Source organism: Eulemur rufifrons, chromosome 6 (genome assembly GCF_041146395.1).
Source record: "Eulemur rufifrons isolate Redbay chromosome 6, OSU_ERuf_1, whole genome shotgun sequence".
NCBI lineage: Eukaryota > Metazoa > Chordata > Mammalia > Primates > Lemuridae > Eulemur > Eulemur rufifrons.
In genome coordinates, this window is record NC_090988.1 from 80,739,864 (window position 1) to 80,763,519 (window position 23,656).

At 45.6% G+C, this 23,656-nt stretch overlaps 1 protein-coding gene across 3 annotated transcripts in view; it reads right to left on the minus strand.

The window, feature by feature from the left end:
- Nucleotides 1–23,656, minus strand: part of PAMR1 (peptidase domain containing associated with muscle regeneration 1) — a 73,382-nt gene that overhangs the window by 21,880 nt on the left and 27,846 nt on the right. For 2 of the 3 annotated variants that reach the window (XM_069469820.1, XM_069469819.1), the window contains exons 4-6: nucleotides 12,765–12,879; nucleotides 7,877–8,094; nucleotides 5,057–5,164 (exon numbers count right to left, since the gene is read on the minus strand). In XM_069469820.1, coding sequence (XP_069325921.1) covers nucleotides 5,057–5,164; nucleotides 7,877–8,094; nucleotides 12,765–12,879 — 441 coding nt within the window. The remainder of the gene's footprint in view (nucleotides 1–5,056; nucleotides 5,165–7,876; nucleotides 8,095–12,764; nucleotides 12,880–23,656) is intronic. The other variant, XM_069469821.1, reaches the window with a different exon arrangement.

Sequence of the window (23,656 nt, forward strand, 5' to 3'; positions counted from 1 at the left end):
GCAGCCCGTTTCATCGCCCTTCATTAGGATGCAGGACGAAGCCCCGGCATCGTCAACTGGGCCGGAGGAACAAAGGCCACATGGAAATTAGAGCAGGACGATGAATCCCTCGCTCTCCACTTTTTCAAAACAAGATTCTGACCATTTACTCAAGGACTTATTTTGTCATTGTGTTTCATACAAAGAAACAGGAAACTTCAGAGGGAAGAAGGGGCCCAGTTTCTTACAAGGTGGCCCGGGAAGGCTGGAGGTTGGCAGGATGTTAGGCTCGGCCTCAGGGCTGAGGGGGAGCCACTCCCCTTGTGACGGAGGAGGTCACCCTGGCACAGGGAAAGTTCTTCCTCCGTGGGAGACAAGGGAAGGGGAGGCCCAGGGTGGCAGCACTCAAAGACTGTCCCATTAGGGACCCTCACGCCTTTTCGACCACTGGAACGTGGCCAAACCTCACCGATTGTTTCTCATCCTTTATCTACAACCCCAAGAAATCTCTCCTCAGACTGATGGAATTAATTCCTTTGACAACAACGCCATTTACAGCTTGACAAGAATAGACCCTAGTTTATGCAACTTGGATCCCAGTTTTTATTTTAAGGACTGGTGTTTATGAGGAACAGCTCATCTTGTCAATCGGCAAAACCTCTTAGTGACCTTTTTGGCAATAGCTCTCTAAAGTTTAAATATGTGCACCCTTGGAGCTAGTAGTTCAGCATCTAAGAATTTATCTTACAAAAATATCTCTACATGTGAACGAAGAGATATATGTAAGTATATTTACTGCAGTCCTCTGCATAGTAGCATAGTATATAATCTTATAAAAGATTATAAACAATGTCAAGTCTGATTTTAAGGGCTTAGATGAATAAATGATCATACATTCAATGTATACTATATGATTATACATTCAATATATAATCATACAATGGAATACTCAGCAATCATTTTCCCAAGTGAGATTTACCACTATGGACTGACTTGGAAAAAAAAAAAATCCATGATATGGGCACTGAAAAGAAGTTAAAAATTATGTATATATTTTAATCTACTTTTGTTTGAAACAGGATTTCTCAACCTTGGCACTGACATTTGGGCTGGAGAACTCTTTGTTGTGGGGCTGTCCTGTGCATTGCAGGATGCTTAGCAGTGTCCCTGGTCTCTGCCCACTAGATGCCAGCAGCACCCCGTCCCTCACCCTCACAATTATGACGACCAGCACTGTTTCCAGACATTGCCAAATATCCCCTGGGGGTGCCATGGAGAACCAAATCACCCCCAGTTGAGAACCACCATAACGACATACAGACAACTTAGGTTTGCATACCATTGAAACAAGTCTGAAAGGATACACACCAGGTTTCTAACAGTGGTTCTGCTGGGGATCAGGATTGGCCAGGGAAAACAATATACTCTTTTTATTTCAAACACCTGTGTACTGTTCGATTTTTTGGACAAGCATATATTTCATAATTAAATAGAAAATCTATTTCTGTTCCACTCCACGCATAGACATAAACATACACTAATAAAATAAAGGGAATAGCTTCTATTAAGAAACAGTCGCTCAAGACTCTCTTTGGAAGGAGAGATGCAGATGAGCCTTAGCAGGGAAGGGAAGTCCTTTGAGAGGACTCACTAACGGGACACGCTGGTAACCAGGGCTTGTCAGTTGATCATCAGGGGTCTCACCAAGCCACACGGCAAGAACCGTGTCTGAGAGACTGTGAACTATGTGGGAAATGTGGCATCCTGGCCTTGGGTTTTGAATTTGATGGGGGCCAGGGTCTTGCACCCCCTGCTTCAAATCGTGCATCTGCAAAAAGGACCATCTACTTTTCCCCAACAACTTTAAGAGGACAGATCAGTAAAGCAGCGCCTATGATGTGGTTTCCCCTTGTCAGAGTTGGTACTATGTAAATAAAAGACAGAATGCTCATTAATATTGGCTTTGGTGCTATTTTCCTAAAGCTGTTTTTCTAAAAAAAAAAAAAAAAAAAAAAAAAAAAAAAAAAAAAAAAGAGCCTAGTCCAATTTGGGTATCTCAGAGTTTAGAGAATCCCCAGATGCTTGAGTTTCTTCCTAATTTTGGAAGAATTCTCTCCAAGGAGAATTTTCTAGTTTGTTGGTATCCTTATAAGGAAAACAATAAAGTAAATCTTTTTCCTCTTTTTTGCTTTTTTAGGTAACCGGCTGTTCTGGAAAAAAATGGTTAAGGTTTATTCAGAAATTATCAGGTAAACTGCCCCCTGACAATTTTTGTGATGCGTCCCCCACTGAGTTAGTTGGAACTCACACTGAATTTCCTAGAGGCAAAAACAAACCTGGATCTTACAGAAAATATAAAACATTTATTCCCCCCATATGGAGGCCAGTTATCTGCCGCTAATACCTTCGCCCACGGCACTGAGGGAATTAAGGTTTGTGATCAATATTTTGAAAACCAGCAAAGGAGCTTTCTCTTGCCCATCTACGCTGGTGTTGTAAAGTATTTGAGACAGTTTGTGAATCAAGTTATAAATCAGCTCATAATGACTTATTTTATATTCTTTTTTCATTATGTTTTCTTTTCTTGCTACAATAGCAATGCTGAGAAATCCATTTCTGACTCACAAGCTACCTATGGGTATTTTAGTCACAACTTTTGGACCAATGTATTGTTCTCCCTGGATGTGACCCAGCTTCTTAAAGGCAGTTGGGTTTATTTGGTTGTTTTACTTCTTTCCAACTTTACCTTTGTTTATCAAACTGTAGTCAGTTCGTCAAGAAATTAAGCCTTTCCTTTTTTTTTTTTTTTGTTTCTTCCTCTGCATCTACAGGCTAAAGCTCAGGACTTGCCACTGTCAAGACTCTAGAATCACACTCTATATACAAATACTAGAAACAAAGGGAGAGCAACATTTCTCTGGTCTGCCTTGCACACAAGGCAGCAGGCTCCAATGAGGCAGGGACCACGAAGTAGAACATCCTTTTCTAAGCCTCTAGCATAGCCACACTCAAGTCAGCTCTGCCAAGCCAGAGCAAGGATGCTTTTAGTAGCACTCGGTGACACGCTCAGGAACGTGCAATCGAAACCTTGGCTCCCATCTGCATTGTTTGCAGGGAAACACTAATGAAAGTGAACTTGAAAAATCTGTGGACGTTAGAGAATGCTGTCAGACAAGGCCCTTACAGAGTTAGAAATGACCATGGCAGACACTGTTGGTGCTGCCCCCAGGTCCATTTTCACTGTTTGTGTGGGCCCCTTCCCTCCCCAGTCTATGGTGTTTTCTTCCAAGGGCCTGTACCTGTGACTGTCTTTCAGGGAACTGCTCAGGGGCTGCTGGAATCATGTTGCTCACATGCACAGAAAGCCAGGCATGCCCAGGGCTTATGTCCTCCTACTCCATCAGGGCAGCCCTTAGCTGATGATATATTGCTGCAGGGATATGAAAGGCCAGCTACCTTTCCTTAAAGCCAGGGCAAACTCAGAGATGTAGTTTGTATGCCAGATCTCACTGGTTCACACTGACACTGGGATTTTGCCTGAAATCACACCCTTGCTTGGACCCCCTCCCTTGCCAGGCGGGCTTCCCCACGCCTTTATGAGCTTCTCACTGACACACAAACCCTCATCTCGGGATCTGTTTTGGGGCACCTTGCCTAGGGCACTATCTGTCCTCCTTTTCTCTCCCCCAAATTTTGATGCTTTTTGTTCTTCTGCACATCTCATTCCATGCTGATAGCTGGAGTCAGTGACATCAGTTTTGGGTCTCAACTTTCTGTTAGGACACATGTCATACATAGGTTCTTGTTACCTGGCACCCTTGGTAAATGATTTCAGGTCATGGTGTTTAAGTTCCTCTTTGCCAATGTCACAGTCCTTGGTACTGCACTAGACTGGACAATCCCTATGCTGCCCTATGCAGTGGTCTGCACGTACTCTTCCCTAGGACAAAAGATTTGCTGTCAGACACATGCTTAAGCTCAGCAGGTGCTAGTTTATCTTCTCAGGCAGAAGTCTGAAGACAATATCAAACAGTCACGTTCTACCTTTTCAAGAACATGAGTTAGAAGTCCCTGCCTGCTTTGGAGTGGGTCATTTGTTTGAGTTGGTTTCCCCTCGTTTCCACTGTTTGGTTGACTCTAGGTTACTTGGGGCTATTATTGTTCTGCTTTTGACTCCTGTGTGCAAGAACTGGAGAACTCGGGGGATTCGGTGGGACAGACAGGACAAGCTCAGGCAGGAGGTTGAGGGAGGGAGATGTGAGTGGTTAGAGCAAAAGGAAAGCATCCTAGAGACAGAGAGCCGTGGAATCGCGTGGCTGGAAGGATTTCCTTCTGCTATGACTCCTCGATTCTGTCCCACCTCCAGCAGAAGAAGCACAGAGTTTGTCTCACCAGTGCAGGATAAGCTCCTTCAGAGAATCCGCTATTCCCTCCATAAATGTTGGGTGGTTTGTCTGTGACTCCCCTAACCTTGTCTTCTATTTATAGGATGATCATGTAATTTGTCATTCAATTCAGGACACTTTGAACATGAAAGAGGCTGCTATTAATAATTATGCCCAGACAAAATGCATAGACTGAGACTGTCCCTGGGAAACTGGAGCTCATGGTCACCCTACATTTTCCCCACCCTCATTGCAGGGCTTTAAACTGCAATAACACTGGAGTCTATGAACGGCACCCTGGAGCGTACTCTAAAATCCAGATCTTAGGGTGGACAGGGAGTCAGACTCCGAGTCACAGGACAGTTTACCACGTGGCTTTCTATTATTGACCTATTCTCAGTGCTTTTGAGCTCTGAATATTATTCAAGGCCACTGAATATTTCTGAGAGGTATTTGCAGCAGGTGAGGGGTATTAATAGAAATGTCAATGGGCAAACCTGGGTAGTTCCAAACAACCTGACTCAGCAGCAGCCCTGCCCTTCTGGGAACCACTCAATGGGGTGTCCACACTACATGCCATCTTAGACAGACCATCCTAGACGCCAAGAAGCAATAGGCCCTGCAAGCCCCCAAAGCCCTCTCCACTCCAGCCCCACGTGACACCTTAACTCCCCCTCGGGAGGCATACTCACGATTCTCACAGTGCTGCCCGGTGTAGCCTGCCAGGCAGGCACACCTGTAAGATCCAGTTTTGTCAAGGAGGCAAGTGCCATCGTGGAAACAAGGGGATGAAGAGCACGCTGCAAGAGAAAAGGCATCCCTCAGGCCACTGTGCAATGAGTTGATGTCTTCAAGCCTGGCATCTTGGCCAAAAAAGTCTTTCACTTATCTATCAAAGTCTTCTTGTAATGTGTTTATTACTTTTAGTGAATTCACGGTACTATTATTTGAGGATGCCTAAAACAAATGCTCATTAATTGTCAAATGTTGCTGATATCATGTGACATTTTCGAAGGCTCCAGAAGTATGCTTGAGACCACTGTAGCCTGCAGAGCATAAGGCAAACACACACACAGGAACGCTACACTGCTAAAAGCAGAACCATGCTCGTATCTCTCCCATAGGGTTTGGACAGCTGAAGACCATCTTCTTTCAAAAAAGCTCAGCATCCCTGGTACTGGAGGAAAGCGACTTGAAGGTGATCTTTATGGGACACTGTTCAAGGTGTACTTGAGAATTTCCAAACTTATATTCTGTAAACATTGGTCCCTTGAGATGTTGGTGTGTTCAACTAAATAGGGATCTGGGCTCTAATATGTTGGGGACACGCTGCTGGCATTCAATGGTAATTAACCAGACTTCTTTACTGCAGAACTTCTCAGTTCAATGTGCTAACAGGCTTTGTGAATATCTAAGAATGTGCATAGTAGTCAGCCTTCCCTGAGCTTATTTGACCTCAGACCCTACATTTTATGGAGAGTATTGGGAACTATTTTTCTACAGGAAAGACTGGGAAACATGGTCTGTGTGTTGTCCATCAATCGTATATTCATTTATCCCAACATAGAAATATATCCCTTGGGCTGGGCTTGGGATTCCAGCACTTTGGGAGGGTGAGGTGGGAGGACTGCTTGAGGGCAAGAGTTCAAGACCAGCCTGGGCAACATAGCAAGACCCTGTCTCTACAAAATGAAAGGAAGGAAGGAAGGAAGGAAGGGAGGAAGGAAGGGAGGGAGGGAGGAAGGGAGGGAGGGAGGGAGAGGGGGAGGAAAGAAGGGAGGCAGGGAGAAAGGAAGGAAGGAAGATAACCCTTGGCTCAGTTCAACAAATCTGTATTGAATGCTTGCTCTGTGGAAGGTGCTGGAGAAATACAAAGATGAACAGGACATCCTACTTACCATATTAAAGGTGTTTGAAGAAAAGTATACAAGGATTATAACCTGAAGTATGATACAGTTAGTGCTTTACGAAGAAAGAAGAGAAAGTGCTACAGCGTGTTCAAAAACAGGCAAAGTCACAGCTCATGGGAGCAAGAGAAAAGATTCAGCAGAGGAGAAGAATGTGATAGGTGTCCTGAAGGATGGGTTTTGATGTGCAGGTTTGAAACAGGTGACTTTAGCCAGAGGAAATAACTTGAGTCCAAGCAGACAGGCAAGGGTGTTTGAGGCGTGAGAAGCGGTGCCTTCTGACTGCCTTGCCAAAACGCAGGCCGGTTTCCCCAAACTTCTGCAGGGGAGGTGGAGGAATCCATTTCAGAGGCAGAGACTCTCCTGACCCTCCCTCGTTCCCAGAGTCACAGGCTGGCCAGTTGTCTCTGTCCCCAGCTGGCTTCCCTGAGAGCCGGCTCTTGCTGACTGCCCTAAGTCACCACAGATGCAGCTTCTGTGAGACCCTGCTCAGCCTAAGCCCTGAGACGGAGATTCAGCCACAGGCTGATCACACCAGGCCACCCCCAGGCCCCGCACAGTCCCACAGGGCACGGCACGGGCAGGGCAGGCAGACAGACTGTCGGGGTTGCTGAGAGCTCCTGCGGGCAACGTCCTACAGGAGGGGCAGAGGGTGGCCAGAGTCTGCCCGTCTTGCTGAATGAACGGGACTGAAGCAATTGATCATACAGCCACCCACTCCTTTCCTGAGACTTTCATATCATACCTTATACATAAGGAAGCCTTAATGATCAGAATGCCATTTTTTTTTTTTTAGAATATAGTATTTTAAAAAATTGAACTTAAACCTGAGTTTATTTTGTAAAACCTGGTGTGATCCAAACTCAGAACAATGAGAATGGGGTGATTCCTTAGGATGGAGCATTTTGGTCATTTTGGTCAAATCCTACTTCCTAATATGACTAGAGAAGGAGATAAAGTCAGGCTTAGAGTTACTCATCAGGTAAATGACACTTGCCATTGTAGTTTAAGATTTTAATATCTATGGCAATACAGATGGCAAATGGAGGGGAAGGGTACGCCTGGGGTTGGGCAGCTATTGAGTGCTTACTGTGTACTAGACTATGCTAAGCACTTCATTTGTTCTGTCTCCCAGAGCCTCCTTAATGGGGCAGGCCATGTTGCTATTCCCTTATCACTAATTAGGAGACTGAGGCCCAGAGAGGTAAAAGAACTTACCCAAGGTCACACAGCTTGATCTGACCTGCCAGGGCTCCAAAGCCAATGCTCTTAACTATGAGAGGGCCCCTCATGGGAGCTCTACAGCCAAGCTGCTTGGGTACCAATCTCCAGTTCTATGTGACCTGGGACAGATTCTCCAGCCTCTCTGTGCTCCAACCAACTCATCTGTATAAGAGAGATAATGATTCCAGGTTGTGGTTGTAGGTGAGCTTTCCTGAGACCTACCTTGCCATTTTTCCCTTTTTCCTCAGTGTGTAGGTTGCTTCTGAGGACCCGACATGCTAGGTTTTAACACAGCTGAGCAGGGAGAAGGGAGGTGCACAGAAAGGGGATATCTGTCCGGAGCAAGCCATAAAGTGCTACGTCTGTCTCCGTGGTCTTTACCTGTGATCTCCTCAAAAATGGCATGGAAGCCATCGAAATTCTTGGAGCCATCGGAATGGAAGAGGACATGGAGTGAGGAGCCAGTGCTCTGGATGGGAGCTGGCCGCTCGTTGCCGCAGACACGCTTGATAATCTGGCCATCGCTGTTGTCCCCGTCACGCACCTCCACGTAGTCATACTGGCACATGTAGTCAAACTCCAGGCTCAACATGACAAACCTGCGGGTAGAGAGGGGACAAAAGGAAACATGCCCTGGGCATGTTCAAGGCCAAGTGATGAACAGGTCTTGGGAACAGATGGTACCATCGGCCTGTTCCGATGGGAAAATGGTCCTAGAGCACTGGAGGTTAGATGAGTTCATTTCGCAGGGGAATAGAGGAGTAGTACCTGCATACCGTTTGCATGTATGTGCCCACACGTGCGCATGCCTAGGTGGAGGGAGGTGCCCTGCTCCATGCAGATGATCTTTGCATGTTCTGTCCCTCTTCCAGGGGCACTTTTCCCCCCAGTCTGCATGGCCTAGGCTTACACAGCCCCTCTTCAAAGAGGCTTTCATCGCCACTTTTTCTGAAGGAGATCCCTTATTTTCCTAATAACGTAGGCACAAATTTTAATTTCTTATACTGACCTCCTTGATTGATTGATTTATGTATTTATTGCCTGTCTGCTGCACTAGCCTGCAAGTTCCTTAAGGGCAGGGAGGAGCATCTGCCTTGTTCCACCACTGTTCTCACAGCACCCAGCACAGTGCCTGGCACACAGAGATGCTAAACAAATATTGTTGGCTGGATGATGGAATGGATATGACATTGTCATTTTACAGTTGGAGAATAGAAAAGGCTCCTGTTGTTTTGCAAGACTAAGCAAAGGAAACAAAGCTCCGCATGCTCTGCTGTTTGATGGAAGGAGCAGAAGGTAACTGCCCCCTGGCTAACAGAATAACACTCACCACAAACAGTCAAAAAAGTAGCAGCAAATCAGAATTTTGGGGGTTAAGGATACATGATATATCTGTGCTCATCTAAAAGGGGTCTCGGGTTTGAAAACATCAGGATACATCAGATCGGAAAAGCAGAAGACAATACTAAGCCCCCAATTCCCAGAGACAAGAAAAGAAGCAGCCCCATCCCAGGGCAAGAGAGGCCATTTTTCAAAGATTCCCAGGGGATTGCCTGAGTGTCAAGTTCACAAGATGTACATCTGTATCTTCTCCTCCACGCTTTAGAGAAATAGAAATTGACAGAAAGGCCCAGGACTGCAGCCTGAAAAGTTGGAACTAGGGATATTTCTACTACCTAGGGTAAAAGCCACACAAGCCAGTATTAGAGAACACTGGAATATAGCAACAATCAGTGTGTGTGTGTGTGTGTGTGTGTGTGTGTGTTTTGTTTTTTTGGTTTTTGTTTTTTTTTGAGATGGAGTCTCGTTCTGTCGCCCAGGCTAGGATGCAGTGATATCATCATAGCTCACAGCAACCTCAAATTCCTAGGCTCAAGTGATCTTCCTGCCTCAGCCTCCCAGGTAGCTGGGACTACAGGCCTGTGCCACCATGCCCAGCTCATTTTTATATTTTTAGTAGAGATGGGGTGTCCCTATTGCTCAGGCTGACCTTGAACTCCTGAGCTCCAGTGATCTTCCCACCTTGGCCTCCCAGGGTGCTAGGATTATAGACATGAGCCACCACCATGCCCGGCTGACAATCAGCATATTTTAAATATTCTAAAAGGTCCTACAAAGAAACCCAATAACTGAGTTTAATCATTGTTTGTTCCACAAAGATTTGATCGGTAGGCTTTTGGGGGGTATAAGTCCTGGGAATCACGCTTTGTGAAACATGCCCTAAGATCTAAGAGGACACCTGACTTCCAGAGCCCCACTCACTCACGTGGGACTTGAGGAGTCAGTTCCTTCTCTCGGCCTTGATATCTTTGCCTGAAAATTGAAGGCAAGGCCGCCACCTCACGGAGACCACAGCTGTATTTGAGGCTGAAATGAGACACTGCAACCACGATTGCATTCATGCATTCATTCATTTGTTCACTTATGGAACACCCACACCGGAGGCTGGCTGTGTGCCAGACACTGTTCTAGGTGTCATCAGCATAGCGGTGCCCCAACCACCAACTAGACACAGTGCCTGTCCTCATGCAGATGAGCTCTGATTTAGAAGACAGATGATAAGCAAGGAGACCAAAAACTAAGGTAATTTCAGAAAGAGCTCTGTACTATGAATAAAATAAATCAGGTAAGAACACAAAGAGGGACTGGGGCAGGGGGGTTACGTTTCTGACACAAAGCAGTCAAGGAAAAACTCTCTGAGGATGTAAGATCCGGGCAGAGATTCAGAGACTCGAATGGTACCAGGAAGCCAGCTATGGGAAGGTCCTGGGGCAGGGTAGTCTGCACGTGCAAAGGCCCTGTGGCAGTCATGAGCGTGGCATGTTTGAGGAACTGAAAGAAAGCCAGGGATGCTGCAAGGTAAAAGGGTAGTGATATGAACCAAGGCTGGTAAGGAAAGCCCGAGATAAATTCTGCATGGTAGGGAATTCAGATTTTATTCCAAGCCCAACAGGAAGCCACCAGCAGTTTTCAACAAGAGAACGATGATTAGATGTAGGATTTCAAAGGCTCACTCTAGCCCCTCTGTGGAGAGAGGACGGCAGAGCTGGCAGGAGCAAATGCAGGGAAGCCGGTGAGGAAGCCAGGACAGAATCCCCAGGGAGGATGGTGGTGGTCTGAAGTATTCATAGAATGGCAGCAGTGGGGACAGAGAGACACGGATAGATGCGAGATTATTTTACAGGTAAGGAAATGGATTTTGTGGTGGCCTGGCGGTGGTAAGTGACACAGAGGGGACGTCAGGGATGACAGTTGAGCTTCTGGGCTGAACATGGTGCATCTGCGTCCTAGTGTTTCCATTGTCATTATTATTATGACTGTCCCCGGCCTGGAGGTCCAGGTTTAACTAGATAGAAATTCGCCATATTTCCACACCTCCTTAGGGCCCTTTCCTGGCAACTAATATGCTTCTCAGTCCTCCACTGTGTTGGTATTTTGGGATTTCCTTTTGTGTCCTGGAGCTTGGAGAAGCTCTTCAGAGACCCTGAGGTCCCCTGAGGGGACCATTTGTCTTGGTCCCGTAGCTGCTGAAATGTTCACATGCAGCACTTAGCACCCGCCTTTCTCATTCCTGGCAGACACCCCCCCCATGAGCCCATTAGACAGAAGAGTGTAGCCCCTCACCTGCCCCTGGAGCGGGCCTTCCTCTGAGAAAGCCCAGCTTATGAGACTCACTCCCAGGTCCTTGGGTCCTGGGGACACCAGCTACCAAGTGCCAGTTTTGAAGAGGAGGATTGGGGAGGGGATCTGTTTCGTTGGGTCCTTTTAATTCAGGGTCCTGCGTTGCCCCTCTTGGAGGACAGAGAGCCATTCAAGGAGCCAGCTGGCCTGTGGCAACCTCTGGGCCCACTGACCCACCCAGAAAATACTTATTGAAAGCTTGTACCCTACAGGATCAGGGGTTTTAATTCCCTCTCCCCTCACCACTGGTTTCAAAGGGAAGAGCTAAGTGGACAATGACCTTAGAAATCCTAGGGGTGAGTGAGTCACCCTGCTTCCCTGAAGAGGAAAGAGGAAGGAGTTTGCCAGGAGAGAGAGAAGATGCACTGGAGTCAGAAAGCAGTTCTCTCAACATTCATTCATGCAACAAGTGTTTAGCAAGCACCTCTAATGCGCCGTGAACTGCTCCAGGCACTAGGATGCAGTAACGCACAGCTCTTATAAAACAGGGCTCCTTTGTAGCATTTATCAACAGTTACAGTAAAACAGGGTCTATGCCCCGGACTATGGCATAAATTAAACATTTGTGAGGACCCCAAAGCTCCCTAAGAAGAAATGGTTTATCGCCCACACAGGTGGGAGAAGTGGTTTACTTGTTGTAGGGTGTTTGCTGTTTTCTGAGAATAGCAATGAAAGGAGCTGTGAAAAGCATAAACTCCAATCTGAGCATAAATGCCTTGAAATTGAGACCTGTACTTTTATTTCTTTTTTCTTTTTACTATTTTTTAAATTTCAGGATATGATGGGGGTACAAACATTTTGGTTACATGTTATGACTTTGCCTCACCCGAGCCAGGATTGGAGTTGTGCGCTTTCCCCCATACAATGCTCACCGCGTCCATTAGTTGTGAATTTACGCACCCCTACCCCCCAACCCCCAATGAATATCACTACCATTTGATCCAGCAATAGCACTATTAGGCACCTACGCAAAGGAACAAAAGACATTCTATAATAAAGACACCTGCACTCAAATGTTTATGGCAGCATAATTCACTATTGCAAGGATGTGGAAACAACCCAAGTGCCCATCAATCCATGAATGGATTAATAAAATATGGCATATGTATACAATGGAATACTACTCAATTGCAAAAAACAGTGGTGATCTAGCACTTCTTATATTTTCCTGGATAGAGCTTGAGCCCATCCTCCAAAGTGAAGTATCACAAGAATGCCTTTTATTTCTTCACATCCTTTCCATAGGACCCAGCCCAGCATGGGGTAGTAGGAAACCTTATTAAAGATTTGTGGATGGCTAGATTGCTCTCAGTATTTTGCTGTCAGTATTTTGGTGTTATCCTTGGGTAAAACCATTTGAGCCCCACAGTTCTAGAGCAGTGAATGACAGATATTTAGTTGACGATAGTTTTAGCCAGGCCTTATCCCACAGAATCCCTGAGAGGTAAAGAGAATAGCTCCGATATACATTTTCTGCTTTTAAGAATAAAGAGCTGATGGTTGGCCTGTGGTCATGGGATCCAGGGCCCTCCACCCCATTACTGCTTCCTACAACCTCAGACTCCTTAATGCAGCCCTGGCCCCTTACCTTAATTGGATGATAAACCCAGGTTTGGCGTGAATGGTCCATTCACAGTGAGCATTTAGTGGGTAGCTCTCCAACAAAATCTGACCCTTTGGGGCTCGCAGAACCTGGCCACATCCTAAGAAGAAAAGAAAAGATTGGGACGCAAAAATTGAGGTCAACAGGAAAGAGGCGGGAGAAGGTCCACACTTCTGAAAACACAATGAATAAAGGAAACGAAGAAGGAAATTGATATTTCTCAAGCAGCTGGCAATGTGCTAGGCAATTTGCATAAAGTAATTCATTTAATCCACCCAACAGCTTGGGAAGGGAAGTGGTATCATCCCAATTTTCCAGCTGGGAAAACAGATAATCAGAAAGTTAAAATAAATAACTTGTCTAGCTACTAAGTGACAGAGCAGAGACTCAAGCCTAACTGGGTCCCTACGTAAAGTTCAAGCCACTCTCCAGGCCTCCAATTGCCAGCCTGCTGTCCCTACCTTATAAGGCTCAGCAAGTAGACCCTCCCCTCAGCTCTACTCCCCCCGCACCCACAGCCAATCAGAAAATCGATGTTAATTTACCCTGTGAGCAATCAATTATGTAGTAAATGCATCTTTAATGTATGACATTGGAAGGGAGAGATTATCTCCAACCCGTTGGACTGCATTGATGATTTTCCATCTTTTTCTTGCCCCTAACCCCTTTTATTCAAACAAACTCTTATCAAGACCACCAACAAAAAAAAAAACAGGGATCAAATAAAGGCCTCCTGGTTGAAGCAGAAGCAGGAGCCAAAATCCTCCGCCCCAACCCTCACCTGGTCTGGTTCAGTTACAGCCAAGGAATCCCTAAGGTTTGAAAACCACTGGGCTGAGTAGTCTTGAAACTGTATCATACTTTCTAGTGTTACGATAAGCACATGTACCATATTTTTTGCACCGACGAGTTTGAAGAAAATGTCTTAAAGTGGTTTTAAGAAAAAATTATTTGGGTCATGAAATAAATGATATTCTCTAACTGGGGTTGGCAAACTATGATCCATGGGCCAAATTCGGCCCACTGACTATTTTCGTAAATAAAGTTTTATTGGAACACAACCACACTCATTTATTTACATATTGTCTATGGCTGCTTTTGCACTATCATGGCAGAGTTGAGTGGTTGTGGCAAGAGACACCAGGGCTTACAAAAATGAAAATATTTACTATCTAGCCATTTTCAAACAAAATTTTTCTACCCCAGTTCTATTCAAAAATCCAGATTGACATAATAAATTCTGGATATGCTGTTATGATCAATAACCACCCCTTGCCAAATATTGCTCCACAGCAAATGACAGTAATAATCTTTCTTTCTTTTCTTTCTTTCCCTTTCTTTCTTTCTTTCTTTCTCTCTCTTTCTTTCTTTCTCTCTTTTTGTCTTCTTTCTTTTGACCTTTTTTTAAGGTCTTGCTCTGTCACCCTGGCTAGAATACAGTGGTGCAACACTTCTGAAGTTCAAGGCTCACTGCAGCCCTGAACTCCTGGGCAATCCTCCCACGTCAGCCTCCCAAAGTGCTGGAACTATAGGAATGTGCCACCACACCTGGCTACTTTTTTTATTTTTTGTAGAGACAGAGTCTTGCTATGTTGCCCAGGCTGGTCTTGAACTCCTGGCCTCAAGTGATCCTCCCACCTCAACCTCCCAAAGTGCTGGGATTACAGGAATGAGCCACCATGCCCAGTGTCAGTAGTAATATTTCTACAGTATTAGGAAAAGAGCCCAAACCCTACTTTTGACAAGCTGTAAGATCTGAGGCTTGTTCCTTTCGTGAAAACTACTGCTAGTCAGTGCAATTCGTCTCTTCACTCAGATCTTCACGGCTGCTGCCCAGCTCCCCCAACAGGAAACACCAACCTCTGCTTTCCACTTGGGGTTCCTGCCTGGCCCCAGCCCCATCATCTCTCTCTGTAATCCCAACCTCCTCCCTGGGCTCCTGGAATCCATCCTTATCTCCCAAAATTCTATTGTCCACACAGCAGCCAATGTCACCTTTTAAACAAATAAATCAGATCACACTGCTCTCTTGATTCAAGCCCTCCAAAGGCTGCCCACGGTGCAAACACCTTCCTACCACACTCACGACCCTTCCTCATTGGCTGTCCAGACCTACCCTCGGCCTGATCTCGCGTACCACTCATCTGCTTGCCCACACTGCTCCAGACACACAGCCTACTTTCTTTCTGTGCCCAACTTGCTGTCCCCTGAACCTAGAAGGTTCTTCTGTCTCTATGTCTCTTCCCTTTAAGAATGAAGCTCAACTGCCACTTCTTCAAAGAGGCCTTCCACGACCATCCAACTAAAATAGGCCCTCCCAATTCCACGGTCACTGTCATTACTGTTCTGTTTTCCTCATAGCACACATCGCTGCTGGAGATTACCTAGCTCACTTGTTTACTCCCTTTGGTAGCGGTGGAACTTTGCTAGCTTGCACACCCAGAATGGTACCTGCCATAGAGCAGGCGCTCAGCAAATATCTGTTGGATAAATGAGTGATGATTTTATTACAGGCCAAACACTGACTAAAAACTTTATAAGCATTTTCCCGTTTAATGCTCATAAGAATCCTAGGAGAACAACATTCATCTTCCCATTTCCCACATGCAAGAACACTAAGGATGGAGAAAGAAAGTGACTTCCCCAAGCTCAGAGCCCAGGAAGTGAGAAGACTGCAAATCACTGCCCTAACTATAAAGCAGTCGTTAAAAATAGAGACTTCAGGGTTCCACTGTCCTGGGTGTGAAAGTCAGCTTTGCATATTTCTTCACCAGGTGTGTGGCCTTGGGCAAGTTACTTCTTCTCTCAGAACCTCAGCAACCCTGAGTCAAATGCGAATAAAAGCGGCACCTACTTTATGTGGTTTGGTGAGATTTAAATCAGATTATGCATGGAAAACTCTTAGCAGCAAAATCAGTGTATGTTCGATATTGCTATTGGATGGCAGGGCAGAGATTTGAACTTGATCTGTCTGGTACTCACGCTGGGTCTTGGCCAGTATGTTCAACTGTCTTAGGGGCATCCTCATCCAGCCCTCTCCCGCTCCATTTTGAAACGGCAGAATTTTTCCACCCCCAGAAGAGAGACATTGAATCTTTGCCCACTCCTCATTTTTTGAAAAGCACGTTCCTTTTTCCTGCACACCTCACACTCCTCATCGCCCCCATCTGCCCATCTGCCGCTGGGCTGCGGAAGTAATAGTGTGAGAGACAAAAAAGGAAGCCTTCCTGCACAGCCTCCGCCCCCCAGGGACTGGCAGCTTCCCAGCCTGCAAGGTGTTAAATTCCAGCTCCCTCAGCAAACCTCCTGCTGGGGACCCCAAGTCAGAACCAGCAGCAGATGCTGCCAGCCTGTTTCCAGTTTCTTCCCTCCATATGGAAGCCGGAAGCAGACAGCCATGCCCCTGGGCCCTCCCTAAAGCCAAGAGGAGGCAGTGCCCGCGTGATCCCATTCAGGCCTCCTTGGCAAGTCCATTCAGCCTTTGGCCAGCTCCAGGGTCTCATGCAGCCTCCAGAGGGCTCAGTGTCCCCGTCCTCACCCAGGTGCGGGTCCCTGGCCATGTGAAACTCTGGACCGCTTGTTCCTGCAGTCCCGGGGACTGTCCTGCAGAAGCAGCCAGGATTCCAAACACATGCAACATCTCACATCTCCGTTCCTCTTAATGGGGCTCCTTCTCACTCTGAAGGGGAGGGCAGAGTTGGCTCCAAGATGGGGAACAACTTCCAACCAACCAGAGACAAAGAGGCCACCTCTTGGAACTGTGCTTGGAAGAAGAAGGAATACTAGGCAAAGAGCAAGAGGAGGGAGCCCCACTCCCTCCCCACGTCAAGGACTCCTTCAATTCCCTTCCACTCTTGCCTCTGCTTGGGGAGCTGCAGTCCTGGGCGCAGGGACAGACTGACTACACCTCTCTGTCCAGGGCAGAACAGTGAACACAACAGAATGTCCCTGCCAAGGAAGTGCGGCTGGCCAACCTAGCAGGTGGTCCTGAATTTGAAAGACCAGAGCAGGCAAAGGGCTTGAAAGATGTGCTCAGACTCCCTAACAACGTCTTGCTGCAGGAGGAGAAGGGGTGTGTGTGTGTGTGTGTGTGTGTGTGTGTGTAGGGGGATCTGTCCGTGACGCTGGACTGTGCCCCAGACCCTCAAATCCTGGGTTTACCTTCCACCCCTCCCCACTGCTACAGACCCAAACGGGGCAGGTAGCTGGATGGACTCCACTTCTACAGCGGGGAAAGGAAATCTTCCTTAATTTCTAAACCAGTGAAAGAGCTGGAAGGGTCCCAACAAAAATGAACGCCCCTCGGATTCGGACAGGAGTGTTGTTATAGCCAGCATTGGCGGCGGGGGAGGGAAAGGCAGGGAAGAGACACAACATACACTTCTAAGAAGTGATCAGGTTTTGTTTTTCTTTCATCTTTCCTCTTAGAAAGAAAAAAGGACTTGAAAAAACCTTCAGATGAGGAGACATTTGCATTTCCGTTCGTCCTTTCAAGAGGACTCAGGAGGCAGGTCTCACAGTGGCAAAGCCAGCCTGGTGCGAATCTCAGTGCAGCATCTGCCAGCTGTGTGACCAGCTGTGCAAACCTGAGTCAAGGTTTTCCACCTGGAAAATGAGAATAATAGTAGTACCTACCACCGTGTGTTTTTCTTGTTTGTTTGTTTTGAGGATTAAATGAGATATTGTGTGTGAAGCCCTTAGCACAGAGCCTGGGACATAAAAATGCTCAATAAATGGCAACAAATATTGGTACTTCTCTTGAGTCTTGCTTGGATCTGAGACATTGATTATTTTGGCACAAGAATCACAGGTGACAGCTCAGGCTCTGACCCGCTGCTCCAGGGCTCATCACTGTCCAGAACCCTAATGCCCCCAGGCCCAGCAGCCCAGACAGTGATGGCAGAGCCAGTTGTCCCATGTTCTAGGCCAGGTGCTGGAAGGAAGCTCGCATCTTCCATGTGGTCTGGGTCCTCCTGCCATGGCCTCCTGGGCCCTCAGACAGGCAGTCAGAGTGAGGACCTCAAGTGCCTGTCACATGGAGAGGTGGTTTAATGGGGAGGACAAGAGATCAGGCTCTTGGGCCTGCTTCTGAATTTGCATCTCAGCCCTGCCACTTACGAGCTGTATGACAATAGGAAAGTTACTTAACCCCTCTGTGCCTCAGTGTCCTCACCTTCCAATGGATGTGATGAGGACTGCAAGGAGGATTAAATGAGTCAGTACAGGAAGGCATTTTGAACAATGCCCGGTTCACAGTAAGCGCCGAGTGGTGGCTTTTATCAGGGGTCCAGGAGTCACTACACCGCTCACCCTGTAACCCAAATCAAACTTACCCTTTATAATGATTGTTTATTGAATTGTTTGCATCATGACGCAGTTCTGTGAGAGCAAGGACATCGTCTGCCTTGCTCACACCTTTATGTGCATTGTCAGTACTCAATTATAGTAATTGTTAGCTGAATGAATGATTATATTATCAATTTAAACTTATTCCTGTTCAGTCAAACCATTGTTAAAGCTCCTCTCCACCCCCTGTACCAAATGGCCTGTCCACTCAGTTAAAAACGTGGTTGTCCAACAAGAATGGCACCTATCACTTTGCTGTGGAAAATCTTTCCTCCCCAAAGTTGCCAGGGTCCTCACCAAAAACGCAAACTGAGATAGCCCTGCTGATCCAACTGGAAATACAGTGTCTGGCTAGGGTAGCACAAAGAATTTAGATTGCTAAATACTTTCCATTGCTTTTCTTTGTGCTTTAGTTTGGTTGATTTCTACAAACCTGTCTTTAAGTTCTCTGATCCTTTCTCGTATTGTGACCAATACGCTATTAATTCTCTCCAATAAATTTCTGTCTTATTTCAGATAACATATTTTTCAGTTCTAGGATTTCCATTTGGTTCTTTTTAATACTTTCCAAATATCTCCTGAAATTCCTCATATCTTTATCAATTATATTCATCTTTGCCCATGTGTCCTTTAATATATTTATTTTAAAGTTATTTAAAAGTCCTTATCTGAAAATTTCAATATTTGGCCATTCATGGTCTATTTCTTTTGACTGATTATTCTCTTGACTAAAAGTCATATTCTCTTGCTTCTTCAAAACAGGAAATTTATCATTTCCTTTCCTTGGAAATGTCCTTTCCTCTATTTGGTAGGGAGAAGTGATCAGAATTGGATCAGTTTGACCCAATAAGGAGTTAATCTGGTTTGAGGCAGGACTGAGGCTATAAATCTCACTAGAAGGGCCTTGAAGTTCAAACACCAGAAACCTAAGCAAATCTCTCTTTGATTTTTATCTCCTCCTCCCCGCAACTTTCTGCACTTTCATGACTACAAAACTGGAAAACTGTAAGCCTATGAGACTTTGAGATGACAAGTTTTTTGAAGCTTCAAGGATACAACATCCCAAGATTTTCTGATTTGTAGCTTCATTTCAGCTTGCTCAGCAAAATCCCACTTAAGGAAATACCAGGTGAAGAGGATTGTCTTTGCTTTGGGATCTCCTCTAGATTGAAGTCCAACAGGCCAGTCCACAGAGCCAAAACTTTGGCTGGCTTCTCCTCCTTCTCTGGTGTGTCCCTTCCTTCACCTGCCCTGCTCCCAACTTCAGCAGCTGTCTCCAAGTATGAAGCATCCTGGATCTCTTGTTCACCTAGGAAGAACTCATTCCTCTGGAATTTAGATTTCATGCTCACAGATGATTTATGGTCTTAAAGAAAGTCATGATTTTCTTTGGTTTATCTAGTGATTTCTTACTGTTTGAGCAAGAGCGGAGGTCTTTCACACCCTTCTACACCTCACCAGAAGCTGAGTTATGATTGATGAGTTCTTTGGCAACATAAAATTGTCTGCAAAGGTCCAAATATTAATTCTCTGGAGTTAAAGAGCTACAGCACATAAAATATAAAAAACCATTTGCCATGGGAAGACTATGTCCTTGTGTTCAGTGTGTATTCTTTTGCCGCTTAGGGAATTCTTTTTTGTCATCTTTCCTCTCTGGCCTTATATTGATTTCTTCCCCTGCCCCCAAAATGACAACAAAGAAATAAATACACCAAAAGAGCTCATTCCATGCATGCTTCTGGTTTAGTAATAAGAATAGCATCCACCATTTATTGAGCTCTTACTATATACCAGACTCCATATTAAGGGATTTATAAATACTACTTCATTTAACCCTCACAAAAATCCTCTGAGGGCCACTATTATTATTCTCATTTTGTAAATGAGGAAACTGACATTTACAAAGGTTGGGAAACTTTGCCCAAAGTCACAAGAGGAATAGAGATTAAAATCCAGGTCTTCCAGGGTCCAAGCCCAGGCTGCTAACTGCCACCTAATACCATCCCCAATTTGCATTCAACTGGGCATTGTTATTTTCCTGGAAATGTCAAGACACAAAAGGCTGAAACAAGATGAGGCAGTCTTCAGTGATTCCACTCTGGGTGATTCCACAGTTCCCCAAGAGGACAGCGCCATAAGTCAGTGACACACAGCTTTGTAAGCCACCTCCCTTAAACTTGCCCTTAATCATTCCTGGTTATGGCTCAGGTAGCACCCCTCACAAACCCTCCTCCTCTCTGATATCCTCACCCTACAAACATTTAGGGCCATGGCTTATGGCCAGTTCCTCTGTTCCTCTGCCTCTGTCCAAAATGTGACTAAGAAGATAAATGCATTAAGAGCCTGTAATCTCTTTTCCCCATAAATCCCTTCTCATCTGGGTTGCTTTCCTAACCTTCTTAGATCCCCAGTATCCTTCAGAGTCTGGAAGGTTGGGATCACGGCCACACAAGCTAGAAGTGCAGCATTTTGGTTTGCTCCCGGGTCTTCCCAATGCTCATCTCTTTTGGTGGCAAAGGAACTCAGTCTGGTGGCCACATTAAATCAACACCACTCTGGAGGTCAGTAGTGGAGGTCAGCAGAGTGGTTCCACTTAAGGACTCAACTTTTGAGTTTAAGAAAGTCTGAAAGGAAGGCTTGATTTTCACTGTGCATACCAGCACCTCTAAGAACCAGCAGCCGGATCACAGTTCCTAAATACCATTCTCCACTAAAAGAAACCAGGATTCATGGAGAAATAGCTGGTTCTAGGACCTGGGCATAGAAAATCAAGGTGGACTTGAAACATTTGAGGGGAGAAAGCAAGGAAGTGCTCAAAGAGCAATGTAGTAGGGTCGGCTTGAAGGGAAAAACCTGGGAAAATTTCAGCATCAAAAATAAAAATTGTGATAACATTATGAAACATGGGGAAAAAAACTAAAATTCATGAGTCCATAGTGCAGAAAAAGAGAGGGGCAGATGTTGGAAAAGAATAATTAGTGAATCCAGGTAAAGAGTATATGGATGTATACTATTCTTTCAACTCTCTGTAGATTTGAAATTTTTCACATTAAAAAGTAGGGAAAGGAAGAAAAAAAACAGCTCTTTTTTTTTTTTTTTTTGTAACTAAGTGCCACTAGCTCCTAGTCTGGATACCCTGAGATTATGAAACCAATCTTTCTGGACAGGAAGATGGGAATGAGTTCTCTCCTGGGCTCAATAGCCTCAGGCCCTTCTCCGATTCTCCTGGATGATATAACTTATCAATGGTTATGAATGAATCGGTAACAGAATAAATTGTAACACTGTCATGAGTTAGGTTAATACTATCACAAACATTGTCAAGGGCAGTGAGCAAATAAAAGTGCTCCTGAGTCTATTCAATGCCTAATGCTCTATAAGTCAAATATAAACCAGCTCTGATCCTTCAGGAACTTGCCTGTCACTTCTCCTTTCTTCTAAGGCTCTACATGGTAGTCAGGGGAAAACGCCAGGGCTCAGCAGACGTCTCAGCCGGAAGTCCTCCTCCTTCGGGATAACACGGCCCGAAAAGGATCGCTTGGGCGCCATCTAGTGGGGAGATACTTGCACTGCCGCGGAGCGCCAGCACCGCGCCCAGCCAGGAACAGGCCACCCCTTAACACCGGCCACACAGGCATTCAACAAAGAGTAAGATGCACTAATTCTTCCTGTGACTTCCCTTCACACTTACTTAGTGCCAATATGAGGTGTGGGTGATAAGAACCTAATAACATCACGTTGACATCTTCTTTCGGTCAAGCCTTGTTTCCATAGATGGATTGTTAACTCATTGAGAGCTGGTGGTGCTCCCTGGCGACCAGCCCAGTGCTGCATAAGAAATGCTCCATCAATGCTTAAGGCTATGGTAACATACACTGTGGAGAATGTATAATGGAACAAGCATAACGGAAGTGAACAAGGACCACTGAACCAACACAGAATCAGACAGGAATCTGACCATTAGTCTGTCTGCTCATTTCATAGCATTGACCACACTCCAAATTTCTTTTTACTTTTTTTTTTTTTTTTTTTGGCTGGTGTTGGGGCGGGAGGTGGGGGATTTTGCCTCTTTAAATTGCAAGCTCCAAGATGGCAGGGACTACATCTGTCCTGCTTATTACTGTATGTCCAGCACCTGGGAGCATCCATTTAAGAAATATTTTCTGAATGAACAGGTAGATTAATGAATGAAGGCATTAGCTCTCCGCTTTGCTTGCCTAGTGGTGATGACTGGTTGCCCTGAGCCAGTTTTGCTGTCCTTGAGAGAGCCTTGCTCTTATATATGGCCACCCTCACCAGCCCATCCAAATGGAATCCATGTACAGCTGCCTTGCACACTGAGGTTCAAGCCAAGCCTCAACCAACAGGTGCTATTTGGAAGGGCACACATACGGAATTTCTTTGGGCAACTGCTATCATTCTGTCTTGTTCCCATTTGCTTTATTGGCCTCCTGCATGGAAATATTCTTTCCCTTCTTTCCCCTGTCTCCTGGACAAACTCACTCACTCACATGGGGTGACTGGAGTGCGGTTTAGGAAATATTTGTATTTATGACCCCCGCCCCCCACTTTTGGATGGAGTATACTTCCCTACTCCACTAATGTGGAGATTAGCCATGTGAGTTCTTTTGCCAATGGAACGTGAGTGAATGTGATGTGAGCAGAGGCCATAAGTGTGCCTGAAACAAAAAGGCTTGGCCTCTTATGCTTCCACAACCCACCCTGAGAAGTTCATGCCCCAAGTAGCTGCTGCCCTCTCTGCCCGAGCCCTGCAGCTTAGAGCCCAACCAGACCAGCCCAGCTGAAAATCGTTGAATTCTGCCAACCCATAGACCCATGATAAAGAAACATAAACATTTGTCCTTTTGAGATTGTTACACAGTGAAAACAGACTGACATATATGAACACATTATCTCCACCACCACCCCTGAAAGCTTCAACCTAGAAATTCTATGCTCTGATCATAATATCCTTCTATCCACCTGTTCTTACTTTATTACCACTAAGTCTGCTTCTCTGCTCCAGTCCCTATTCTCTCCCTGCCAGGCTCTTTCTGGTTTCACGTCCTTCCCACCTGGGATCTAGGTCAGTCATGTCTTAGCCAACTCTTGGATCAACCAACAATTGATTTCACTCACCTCTGCTACCACGCTCCTGGAAAGCATCTCTCAGCTATCCCAGCTGACTGTGTCACCTCCGCAGGAGCTCCAGCTTGTTGGGACATGCTTTATCTTATCACTAGCTGGTGACTTTTCTTGTTCCTCCTGTGGCTGCGCCAAACCTTTGATACTCTCAAGCACAGCCTCCACTCCCACTCTACTCTCAGCCGAGATTTCACTTCCTACTTCCCAGAGAAAATAGAACTATTAGAGGGGACTCACCAGTGGGAGGCAGGCTAGGACTGTGGTTAAGAACAAGAACAAGTGGTCTGGAATCACCCTGTGCTTTATCCCTAAAAGTTACTTCACATTTCTGAGCCTCAGTGTCATAATCTATAAAATGGGGATATGGATTTCATGGGGCAAAGGTA